Source organism: Trichechus manatus, unplaced genomic scaffold (assembly GCF_000243295.1).
Source record: "Trichechus manatus latirostris isolate Lorelei unplaced genomic scaffold, TriManLat1.0 scaffold00005, whole genome shotgun sequence".
NCBI lineage: Eukaryota > Metazoa > Chordata > Mammalia > Sirenia > Trichechidae > Trichechus > Trichechus manatus.
The window spans coordinates 25,647,430-25,660,910 of NW_004443941.1; the positions used below are offsets into that span (position 1 = coordinate 25,647,430).

General features: G+C 35.5%; 1 protein-coding gene across 1 annotated transcript in view; it reads right to left on the reverse strand.

Annotated features, from left to right (window-relative positions):
* RMDN2 (regulator of microtubule dynamics 2) overlaps positions 1–13,481 on the reverse strand; it is a 120,214-nt gene that overhangs the window by 78,874 nt on the left and 27,859 nt on the right. The window contains exons 2-3 of the mRNA XM_023735866.1: positions 4,287–4,461; positions 2,748–2,850 (exon numbers count right to left, since the gene is read on the reverse strand). Coding sequence (XP_023591634.1) covers positions 2,748–2,850; positions 4,287–4,461 — 278 coding nt within the window. The remainder of the gene's footprint in view (positions 1–2,747; positions 2,851–4,286; positions 4,462–13,481) is intronic.

The window sequence follows — 13,481 nt, forward strand, 5'->3', positions numbered from 1 at the left end:
AACTCTTCAGACAGGGATTGGACTGGACAGTGGGACATAAAATGATACTCGTGAAGAGTGTGCCTCTTATTCATGTAGATACAATAGACCAAAGGGGCAGCTTCTGTCCAGAGATGAGATGGGAAGGCAGAGAGAGTTAGGAGCTGGTTGAATGGTCATGGGGTATTGGGGTGGAAAGGAGGAGTGTGCTGTCACAGAATGGGGTGAGCAATTAGGGTCTCATAACAATGTATGTAGAAAAAATTCTGTACGGGAGACTAACTTGAAATGTAAACTTCATTTAAGTACAAACAACAACAAAAAATAAAATATAAGATTCATATTTCACTTGGAATACAAGTTACGATCAGCCATGGTACTTCTGAAGATGTACTGCATAGTGTACCCCACTTCTGGTTTTATGAAACGATTCTGTACTCTCCAATGATTAAATATTCCCTTACCATAACAATGCCAATCATACTACAAAGAGGGATAGCACTGGCACTTCTTTCTCCCTCATACTGAATTTCAATATCCTTCAATGGCTAGTCCATATCATTTGCCTTGTTCTGGGCTCTAGTGGACTTTGTCATTACCTTACCAAGCACTTAGTACTACTTTTACACGTAGTATAATTGGTTGTCTCCATATTGATCTCTTCCATATAGTAAGTTCCTTGAGTGTGTAGGGTCATCTTTATCATATTTAAGTCACTCATTCTCTCCTTCCTCTCACTCTCGTCCCCTCATTTTAACACTGTTCCCAGAGTAATTTTGCATAAATATTTCTTAAATGAACAAATATAGAGAATTTTTTAAAATGTATTTTAATATCTGAATGAACACTCACACATCTCAGGCTTTACTTCTTTTTCCTGGGCACCATAAATTTTTCTTTTTTTCAGATATACTCTATTCCAATCCTAAACTCCATTCTTGCCCACAAACTTCCTCCAGCTTCTTTCTTTTCCATCTTTACCATCTCGTATGTTAACTCAATTAAACTCCTACTCCATTTAAAAATAGAGATCCAAAGTGATTTTCCCTGTGTGAAACGGTTCCTTTTGTAAGACAGTTTTCCCCAGATCAACCCCACCCCTGCCATCATACCCTCCTTTCCTATTCTGTACTCTCTTAACACCCTGCATTTTCCTTTAAGAACACTTGATCTCTTTTTGTTTCTTTATACCCATGATTATTTGAATAATACTGCCTCAAAAGCCACAAAGTTACCATATTCCTACCTTCTGACACAATGCCTAGGTTAGGGTAAGCACTTAAGAAAAAAATGTGTTTAATATTGAAGAACATTAGAACAATTTATATAGATGCACTTTGATTTTCTTAGTAGATGTGAAAATAGCTTGTTCTCTTTGGTTAAATTTTTATTTACTCAGCAGTTAATAAATCTCTTCCCTAGAATTCCATTTTGTATATGGCCTGAGAGATGGATTGCTACAGAAAAAGTGTCCCTTCCCCAAGCTGATGATGAATACATAAAGAACAAGAAGGTCATAGGAATCACCTCATCCTCCTCTCACGGGGAGAAAAATTAAAGTACAGAGGCCAATTGGCAAGGAAATCTACTTGTGGAGTTTCTAATACATGCGAAGTTTAACAATACTTCCTTCTGGAGAATAAAAAGAGGGAACTAGACTAAGAAGCGATATGCAGTATCATCTTCATTCTTGCTGTTTCTTCCTCATGTTATCTTAGAGAAGGAAAGCCTCGAAAAGAGATGACTTTGGAATGAAAAAAGAATTAAAGAGGTTTTGATGTCAAACTAATACTTTAAATCTCAGAGAGATGGCAGTTAAGGGGCTTTTGCAAGAAAGAGTTTTGGTGTACAGTTAAGAGTTAAGGTGAGATTAAAAAAAAAGATTTGACATTCTGGCTTTTTTTTTTTTTATTAATTAAAGAAAATTTCAAACATAGACAAAAAGTATAGAGGACAGTATAAAGAACCAACATGTACTCATCACTCAGTTGAAACAATTATTAACTCAAAGCTAATCTTGTTTTATCAAGATAAATTTTGAAAAAACATAGCAACTTAAGTCAGTCTGTTATTTCTTTGAGGTACCTAGAGGTTATTTCTTTGTGGTATCTAGAGTAATACGTTACTGGAAGTAGGGTGTGTTATTTTAACCGTGCTGAAGGACTATTGCTAAAGACAGCTGTCCTCTGCCTTTTATTGTTTCTCAAACACTACCACTTGAAGTCTTGTCTTTGATTTTATAACTTTTAAAACTGAAATTTGAGTTTTTTCAGTTGCCTATTCTAAAATGCAAAGAGCCCTGGTGGTGCAATGGTTAAATGCTCCAGTTGCTAACCGAAAAGTCGGTGGTTCAAACACACTCAGTGGCTCTGCAGGAGAAAGACCTGGCGATCTGCTCCTGTAAATATTACAAAAAACAACAACCAAACAACTCATTGTTGTTGAGTCAATTCCGACTCATGGCAACCATATAACCTAGAAAACTCTACGGGGCAGTTCTACCGTCATACAGGGTCATTAAGAGTCAGAATTGACTTGACAACACCTGACAACATTCTAACATGTTCTTTTTTTTTTCTTAAGGAACTATATATTAGTTCTAAAAATGTTTTTTTCTGTCCTGAGATTGTATTTTTTTTTTTGTACCAGGATATATTAAAATAGATTTAAACATACTGGTTTTAAGAAAATTTAATTCAGATTCTTTAGTGGTTTATTGCAGATCATAATTGCCACTTGAGGACAATAAATCTTTAAAAAACGCTTACCGATATTAGCATAATGTTTCTTTTCTTGAGTATTTGTAGATAACTCATACATGTCCCCGTAAGCACGTGCTAACCGCCAAATAAATTCTGTTTCGTCTTTAAACTAAAAAAAAAAGAATTATACATTAGGTTAACTCATTAACTTGACCACAACGTAAATGTTTTCCACTGCAACTTTTAAAAATCAGGCTGGTAAACTGGTATTTATAGATGATTGAATCTATGTATAGTATAAAACCAAAAAACCAAACCCATTGCCGTCGAGTCAATTCAGACACCTAGCGACCCCATAGGACAGAGCAGAAATGCCCCATTGAGTTTCTAAGGAGCGGCTGGTGGATTTGAACTGCCAAGCTTTTGATTAGCAGCCATAGCTCTTAACCACTGTGCCACTAGAGCTCCATGTACAGTATACCAAAACAAACCAAACCCATTGCCAATCAGTCAATTCCAACTCAGCAATTCTGACTCATAGTGACACTACAGGACAGAGTAAAATTGCCCCACAGGGTTTCCAAGGAGCAGCTGGTGGATTCGAACTGCCAACCTTTTGCTTAGCAGCTGTAGCTCTTAACCACTGTGCCACCAGGGCTCCATGTACAGTATAAGCATACATAAATATATAACACATTAAATCCAAATATTCACGGTTTAGAAATGTGACCTAACATATCGTTATACTTGGATCTTGAAACTAACTGATATTATCCAAGATACTATCTCTACTTGTGTAGAAGAGAGAATTGATAGGTGCCACAATGCACAAAATCTCCATTATACCATTGTCCTCCCTGGGCTCTAGGCAGCCTCTTCTTGCTTTCCTTCCTAAGTTATCTACTGCCACTATGATACCTCAATGAACTTTCAAATAATATCTGTAAGCTGGATCACAGATACTTAAAGGAGTAGTCAATTTTTTAAATTTAAATTACTAATATAATCCTGGATTTTTTTTTTTTAATAACTTTCAAGCAATGTGTTTAAGATTGCTAAATACTCAGACAAAGGTTAGACTTGCACATGGGAAAGAAAGACATTTATTTCTCCTTGGGATATTGCCAACACTTTTTTTATTTTTGATAGTGGTGGTAGGAAAGATCAGCTTTTCCAATTCAGGCCCAACATTAAACATTAAAAATGACTAGTGGTAGAAACAGCTTTACATACTGATAGCTGTTGTGTTGATAACTATAAGACAGAAAAGTTAAAGAGCAGTTTTTCTCGCTCCAGAGAAGCAGTATTATGTACCTTGGCATAATGGCTCATTTCTTATTTGTTATAAAATATTTATTGAATATATAAAATTAGTAGAAAATCAAATAAATCTGTATAATCATAGCTCTGGTACTCATTTTTATGAGTTTTGAGCCTACTAAACTCTTACATTTACTTTTTTAAAATTTTAATCATTTTATAGAAAAATTATACATCAATCATTTAGCTTGCATAAACTGTGAAATAATTGTTATGATCATAATGTGAGTGGGATATTGAATGAACAATCAAAACTATACAAACATGTTGTTACATATCTCTTACCTTCTCTTTATGGTCACAAAGTAGTTCAAAACTCTCCATCTTGCCAGACTCATTCATACGTAAATGATCTGCCTTCTGAAGAAGGGCTTCTAAGTTTAATTCTTCTATATGTGTATTAAATGCCTTAGGGACTGGAAAGCTCTGTTCTTCTGTGTCAGTATTAGCTGTAATATACCTAAAATTGTAGAAATAATCATCAACTCCTTTGAAATTTAAACTATAATAGCCAGAGGGATCCTTTTAAAACACAAGTCAAATCATTCCACTCATGATGGAAATCCTGCAACGGTGGCTCCTCTCACTCAGAGGAAAAGCCCAAGTCCTAACAACAGTACACAAGGCCCTATCTGAATTGTCCGCCAAACCTATTACCTCTATGACCTCATTTCCTACGATTCTTCCCCTTTGTCATTCACCTCCTCTCTGGCTCCTAGCCGTTCCTTAAATATTTCAAGCATGCTCCCACCTCAGGGCCATTGCACTTGCCGTTCCCTCTGTTGTAATGCTCTTTCCTCAGAAAGTCACATTACCTACGCCCTCACCTCCTTCAAGTCTCTGCTCCAATGTCATCTTCTCAATGTGACCCATCCAGACCACTCTATTTAATACTGCAACCTCCCCACTCCACACTACCCACACTGCCTTCATCTCCAATCTCCCTGATCACATTTGACTTTCCTTGTCCAACGCATGTATCATTTTCTAACATAGTACATAAGTTACTAATATATTACATGTGCTGTTTTTTGCCTGTATCCTCCAACTAGAAAGTATGTTCCTTGATGGCAGAGTTGTTTGTTTTATTAACTGGTGTATCAAGTGTCTAGAATAGCAAGCACCTGGCACACAGTGGCTATTCAATGAAGACTGTTGAATGGATGATACAGAGTTGTAGAAACTTAGCAGTCTCTCTCTCTATATACATACATATATATACATACACACACACACACATACATATATATACACACACACACACACACACACATATATGGAGCCCTGAACGCACAGTGGTTAACAGCTCGGCTGCTAACCAAAATGTTGGCAGTTCAAATCCACCAGCTGCTCCCTGGAAACCCTATGGGGCAGTTCTACTCTGTCCTATAGGGTCACTATGAGTTGGAATTGACTAGATGGCAACGGGTTTGGTTTTGGTTTTATATATATATATATAAAGATGACGTTTCAACTTTTAACTTAGTTTTTAACAATTAATGCTACTCTGACATTTCATTTATGATGGCATACAATGCAAATGATTTATTTCTATTTATTCAACCCATGCCTTGTTATAAAAAGATTTTAAGAAGGTATATAAAGATACGTACCATATAACAGAATTCATTACATTCTATTATATATTGACAAAAAAAGATAAAAGCAAATGTGAATGAAGTCAATAAAAAAAATACACATACTTTAGATATCTATACACTTGCTGTAAGGGACACAAATGTGGCTCTGTTATCTTCTAAGAGCCATGCAGCTAGTCACATAACTCCTAGTCTCCATTAAATAAAGCCAAAGAAAATTATCAAGACAAATGCAATTATTTCCAATACTAAGACCAAATTAATTTCTTTCAAAGTCCTTATAAAGTAACATTATGTGAAATGATAACCAAATTCCTCAACAATATTCTCTATTAATGGAAACTCCATTCTTCCAGTTGTTCAAACCAAAAATCTTGGAATCATCATTGACTTTTCTTTTTCTCTCCTAAGCAATACACAGTCTGTTAACAAATCTTGTTGGTTTTACCTTCAAAACATATTGTGAATCTTCCCAATTCTCTCCATCTCTACCACTACAACCCTAGTCTAAGTCATCATCATCATCTCATCTGGATTACTGCAATGACCTCCTATCATGTCTTGCTGCTTTTGCCCTTGACCCTTATGCTATTCTCAACACAGTAACCAGAATGATCTTTTAAAAACTTGAATCAGATCAGGTCACTCCTTTGCTTAAGTCTTCCAATGGATGCTCAAATCAGAGTGAAAACGTAAGTCCTTACAGTGGGCTACAAGGCCCTACATGACCTGGTCCTACACTCCTGACCTCATCTCCTACCACTTTCCTGCCAACACACAGCACTCCAGGTACTCTGGCTTCCTTGATATTCCTTGAACATTCCCACCTTAAGACCTTTGTATTTGCTGTTCCCTCTGCCTGGTAAGTTCTTTCCCAGATATCCATATAGTTTACTTCCTTTCCTATTTCACATCCTTGTTCAAATGTCACTATATTATAGGAAAGATATACTTATCTTCACAGAAAACATAAAATAATCTACAAATTATGAGAATAATGGGAGAGGTTAGCAAGTTGGCTAGATATAAGATTAATACACAAAAGTCAGTTTCATTTCTATATATCAAAAGCAAAAAAAAAAAAAGAAACTAAACTAAAAAGCATAATTAAAGTGAGCATTCCATTTATAATGATCTCAGAGAACATCAGACACCTAAGAAATAAATCTAATAAAAGATATGTGAAAATTCTATGAAGAAAATTATAAATGCTGTATTAAAAGATGTTTAAAAATAACCTAAATAGTTGGAAAATAGCTCATGTTCATGGCTAGAAAGATTTAATATAAATATCTGAATTCCTTCCAGATTAATATACAGATTCAATGCAATTTAAATTTAAAAATCTAATAGGAATTTTCATGGATTTTAATAATTCTAAACGTTAATGGAAGAGTAAAGAGCCTAGAATAGACAAGGCACTCTTGAAGAAAGAAAGCAAGGAGAGAAGGCTTACCCCACCAGATAGGAGGACAAAGTTATAATAATTAAAGACAGTATGGTATTGGCCCAGGTATAAATGTGTGTGAATGGTGGAATAGAACAGAGCCCAGAAACAGACCTACACATGTATTAAAACGTGGTGCATGACAAGGGGTGGCATGTTAGATCAGTGGGAAATTAAAGAACTAAGCTGGAAAAAAATTGGTTATCTCTATGGAAAAATATAAAATTGAATCTCTATTTTATAATCATAATTTAAAAAAAAACAACTCTAGATGGTATAAGGACTTAAGCATTAAAAAATATTTTTAACTCGTAGTAAAAAATTCTAGGTTATTATCTTTTAATCCTTGGAGTAGGAAAAGTTTTCTTAACCAAGACACGAAAGTATTCACTGTAAAATAAATTATCAATCAATTTGACTACATTAAAATGAAAAACTGCTGCTAATTAAAAAACACTTTCAAAAATACAAAAAGACAAATTAAAAACCAGGAATGGATATCTTGGAATACATATACTGACAAAGATCAACATTATGAATACATAAATATTTACTACAATTCATTAAGAAAAGCACAAGAAACTCAATAAAAATACACTCGAAATATATAAATAGGTATTTCCCAAATGAGAAAATAAATTTAGCTAATAAACATATGGAAAGATGTTCAACATTCACAAGTAATCCAGGAAATACAAATAAAGGCCACAAAGAGCACTGTTTTACCTGTATTTGATTTGCAAACTTTAAACATCTAATGATACCAAGGAGCCCTGGTTGTATAGCGGTTAAGAATTCAGCTGCTAACCAAAAGGCTGGCAGTTCAAATCCGCCAGCCACTCCTTGGAAACCCTATGGGACAGTTCTACTCTATCCGACTCATTGCGACCCTATAGGAATCGACTTGATGGCAATCTGTTTGGTTTTTTTTGGTTTAATGACACCAAATGCTGGAGAGGATGTCAACCCAGAGGATCTGATGTGAATATAAATTGGTGAAACCAGTTGGGAAAGCACTTTGGCATTATCTCCTAATACTGAACGCTTACATACAATCTAGGACCCAGTCTCGTGCTTATGTACACAAGGAGACATGTGTAAGAATACAGTAGTACTTTCACAATAGCAAACAACAGGAAACAACCTAAATGCCCATCAAGAGACAGTAGTGAATATTACACAACAATCAAAATGGGTGAACTACAGAGACATGCAAAACATGGAATAATTTTAACAAATTTATATTACTGTAAATGGAAAAATAAAATAAAAAACCAAGCCCATTGCCAACTGAGTCGATTCCAATTCAGGGTGACCCCATGTGTTACAGAGTAGAACTGCTCCATAGGGTTTTCTTGTCTGTAATGTTTATAAAAGCAGCTCACAAGGCCTTTCTTCTGCGGTACCACTGCGTGGGCTTGAACCGCCAGCCTTTAGATCAGTAGTTGAGTGTAAACCATTTGTGCCACCTAGTGACCTACTGGAAAAATAAGCTCCTAAAATTATGTATAGCGTAATTACCTTTCTAAAAACACAACTGAAATTAAATATTAATTTCTAGGAATATATATAATAAACTATATAAAAAGGAAAGTAAGGAATGAACAATATAGATTAGATTATACATTCAGGATGATGGGTATCCTCAGGTCAAGGGAGGCAGGGGAGCCAAATGATTTGATGTGGATTACTATCTAGGTCCTATCTTTGGTTTTAGAAAGTGGTTTTGTTGATGATTATTACATTATTTATAATGACTAACTAAATGAATAAAAATAGGACATATATGGACCAATGATCAGAGTTTCTCATGAGCTAAAGATAGTTTTTAATCCAATTCTATGCACCTGAGATATAAGAAGAAAGTAATAACCAAAAGAAAGTAACTAGATTAATATCAGACACAATATTCTTTAAGGCAAAAAGCATTAAACCTAAAGAGGGACACAAAACAATCCTAAAAGATTCAATGCATGTGGAAGATAAAGCAGTTTTAGACTTGTATGTAACTGAAAACAAGAGCCTCAGATATATATTAAAAAAAAGACACAAATTGACAGAAATACAAAGAGAAATGAACAAAACCACTATCATAATGGAAGATTTTTAACATAACATTCTAAGTAGTTGATATATCGTTGTTAGTTGTTGTCAAGTTGGCTCTGAATCATGGTGATCTATGTACAACAGAATGAAATGTTGCCTGGACCTGTGCCACCATCACGATCGTTGTTATGTTTGAGCCCATTGTGGCTATTGTGTCAATCCATCTCATTGAGGGTTCCCTCGTTTTGGCTGACCCTCTAATTTACCAGCCATGATGTCCTTTTCTAGGTATGGGTCTTTCCTGATAATGTTTCCAAAGTAAACGAGCTGAAATCTCACACACCTTGCTTCTAAGAGAAACAGATGATTTAAACACCAAAATTAACAAGTTTAAACCCAACCTACAATATACAATCAGACTTTGACTATCTGGAGAACACTGTTTTTCTCCAGCACACATGCAACATTTATAAAAACTGCCATGTATACAACGCTAAAAAAAAGCCTCAAAAGATAATAAACAATTTCTATCAAGCAGACAATGTTCTCTGATCACAATGCAACTGATTCAGAAATCGCCACTAAAAAGTAAAACAAAACAAAACGCAATGTTTTTTAAAATACACTTCCAACTATATACCTACCAAAACAAAAAACACAAAAATACCAAGTGCAGGTGAGGATGTGGAGCAAATGGAACCCTCATAGATGACTGATGGCAGGGTAAACTGGAGCAACCACTTTGGAGATGTTCAGCAATGTATCCTAGACCTGACATATGCATGCTCTATGGTCCAACAATTTCACTCCTAAGTATATAGCCCCCAAAATGTGTACATATATTCACCCAGTCATAACAGTTCAAAACTAGAAGATGCTGAAATGCCTATATTTATTCAATGGAAGAATATTTAGTAATGTGAATGAACAATCTATGACTACACGCAACAAAACTGATGAATACCACAACATAACGTTCATTGAAAGAAGCTAGGCATAAAAAAGTACATACTATATAACTTCATTTATATAAAGTAGAAAAATAAATGGAATCAATCTGTGTATTTAGAAATCAATATGGGCTATCCTGCTGGGTCCAGGAGGCAGAGAGCAATGGGAAACGGGCATACTGGGAATATCTGAGATGCTGGTAATATTCTGTTCCTAAACCTGAATGCTGGTTTCAAAGTTGTATTTAGTTTGTGAAAATTCATTGATCCATATAATTACGGCTTGTACACTTTTCTACATGTGTATTTCAAAAAGTATAAAAAAGTTTTTTAAAATACACATCTACATAATCAGGTAAGAAATGTTTAAGAGAAAAGTCATCAACAACATTAGGAATGAAACTAACAGTCATTATTACTACAGATAGAGCACAGATTTTGCTAATACACTTGGAAATGTAAATGAAATAAACAACTGTCATGAACTGAATTCTGTCCCCCAAAAATGTGCATATCAGTTTGGCTGGGCTATGATTCCTGGTATTGTGTGATCTTCCTATATGTTGTAAATCCTGCCTCTATGGTATTAATGAGGGCAGATGGGTGGCAGTTGTGTTAGTAAAGCAGGACTCAATCTACAAGATTGGATTGTGTCCTAAAGCAATCTCTTGAGATATAAAAGAGAGAAGTGAGCAGAGAGATAGGGGGACCTCATGCCACCAAGAAAGCAGTGCCAGGAGCAGAGTGTGTCCTTTGGACCCGGGGTCCCTGAGCCGAGAAGCTCCTAGTCCTGGGGAACATTGACGAGAAGGCTGACAGAAAGAGAAAGCCTTCCCCGGAAGCTGACGCCCTGAATTTGGACTTTTAGCCTACTTTACTGTGAAGAAATAAATTTCTCTTTGTTAAAGCCATCCATTTGTGGTATTTCTGTTGTGGCAGCACTAGATGACTAGGACAACAACTGCCTAGAACAATATAACTGCTCAAGAAGACACCAATCAATTAGGCAAGAAAATGAAATAAAAGGCACCCAGATTGGAAAGACAGAAGTAAAACTATCTCAATTTGCAGATGACAGTATCTTCTATATAGAAAATTCTCAGGAATCCACATACATACACACACACACACACACACAGACACACACAACTATTAGAATAAACAAGTTCAACATGGTTGCAGGATATAAGATTGATATGCAAAAATCAGTTGTATTTCTATACACCAGAAATGAACAATCTGAAAATGAAAAGAAGAAAACAATTTCATTTACAACAACATCAAAAAGAATAAAATAGTTGGGAATACATTTAACGAAAGAGGTACAAGACTTATACAGTGAAAACTATAAAACATTATGGAAAGAAATTAAAGAAGACCTAAATAAATCAAAAGATATTCCATGTTCATGGACTGAAAGACTTAGTATTGTTAAGATGGCAATACTCCCAAATTTGATCTATAAATTCAATGCAATCACTATTAGAATTCTAGCTGGTAGTTTTTCTTCAGAAAATAACAAACTGATTCTAAAAAATTCATATGGAAATGCAAGGGACCCAGAATAGCCAAAATAATCTTATGAAAGAAAAAGTTGGTAAACAGAAACTTCCTGGTTTCTCTCTCCCCTTTCCAATACCCATCTTAGCTCCACACATCACAGTCTCCCCTTCTTCCTGCCTACCTCCACCGTGCACCGAACATCACACCCCCACGCAACACAGGCACAGCCTACAAGAGAACCTGCCCTGCACTGATTCCCAACCCCCCTGTCAGCCCTACTATGTGCCACAAACAACCCATCCCAGCAATTCTGCTTCAGCTGCCCTGCTGTACCATACCTGAGCAACTGACCCTGCCCATTGGAGAAAGAGGTGAAAAGTATCGTGCCTACAAACGAGCAAACAACAAAAAACACATAGCCCACCTGCTCCCACATAACCAAATAAAACAAAAAAACCAGGACGAAACAAACAAATCTACAATCAATAAATGAGGAAAATAACTACTGAATGTCCCAAAGACAACAGACAATATCAAAACATACACAAAAACAGGACAGGATGGTTCCAGTAGGTGTCCAAAATAAAACACCAGATGACTTTCCAGTAGAAGAAAAGGCATTAGAACTACCTGATAGGGAATTCTAATATCTAATATTCAGAGCTATCCAGGAGTTGAAGCAAAAAGCAGATAAAAATGAGGAAAAAATAGAAAAATTCATGGAAAACACAGATAAAAAAATGGAAGAATTCAGGGAAATAACACAGGAACAAAATGCCCAAATAAATTCACAACTAGAAATCATGCAAAAACAACAATTAGAAATCCAAAAGAGAAATAACAAGATTTCAGAAACGGACAGTGTCATAGAAGGGCTGAAGAAAATGTTTGAAACAATGAACGAAGGATCAGTGAAACTGAAGACAAACACTTGGATACAACTCTGTTTGAGGAAAAATCAGAAAAAAGAACGAAGAAAAATGGAGAAACTCTGAGATTATGTGGGATACAATTAAAAGCAAAAATGTGCAAGTGATCAGAGTTGAAGAACGGGGGAGAAAACAGAAAACACAGAGAGGATCACTGAAGAACTGCTAACAGAAAACTTCCGCAATATCATGGAACATGAAAAGCTGACCATCCAGGAAACTCTAGGACAGACCCCAAAAGAAAATCACCAAGGCATATCATAATCACATTTGCTAAAACCAAAGACAAACAAAGAATCCTGAGAGCAGCTTGAGAAAAACAAAAAGTCACATACAGAGGAGAAACAATAAGACTAAGCTCGGATTACTCGACAGAAACCATGCAAGCAAGAAAGCAATGGGATGACATACATAAAACCTTGAAAGAAAAAAACTGCCAGCCAAGAATAATATATCCTGCAAAACTCTTGTTCAAATATGATGGTGAAATTAGGACACTTCCAGATAAATAGAGATTAAGGGACTATGTAAAAACGAAATCAAACTTACAAGAATTATTAAAGGGAGCCCTTCGATTTGAGAACAAACAACATGAGACAATAGGCTGAATCTAGGACGCAGGATTGTACCAGCCAGATACCAGCCTCGGAAATGAACTCTCATTGACTATCTGAAACCAAAGAATTACAACAGGAAACCAGAGAGATTAATCTGTAAACAACAACATCAGACCAATAAAAAAAGGAATAAATGGTGTAGGTATAAGTCCCTCTAATGGAGAGGAAAGCAAGGCAATACGAAGTAATAATAGACTGGTGCAAACCTAGGAAGATAAGGGTAAATTTCAAGGTAACCACAAAGAAAGTTAATAAACCTACTCATCAAAATAAAGGAGAAAAACATAAAGTCTCAGTAAAAGCAAAACCTACAAAAACAAAAGAAATGAAAAAAAAAAATCCACAAACAAAAGGAATTCAGCACAGGAGAGTAAGAGAAAAAAAGAAAAT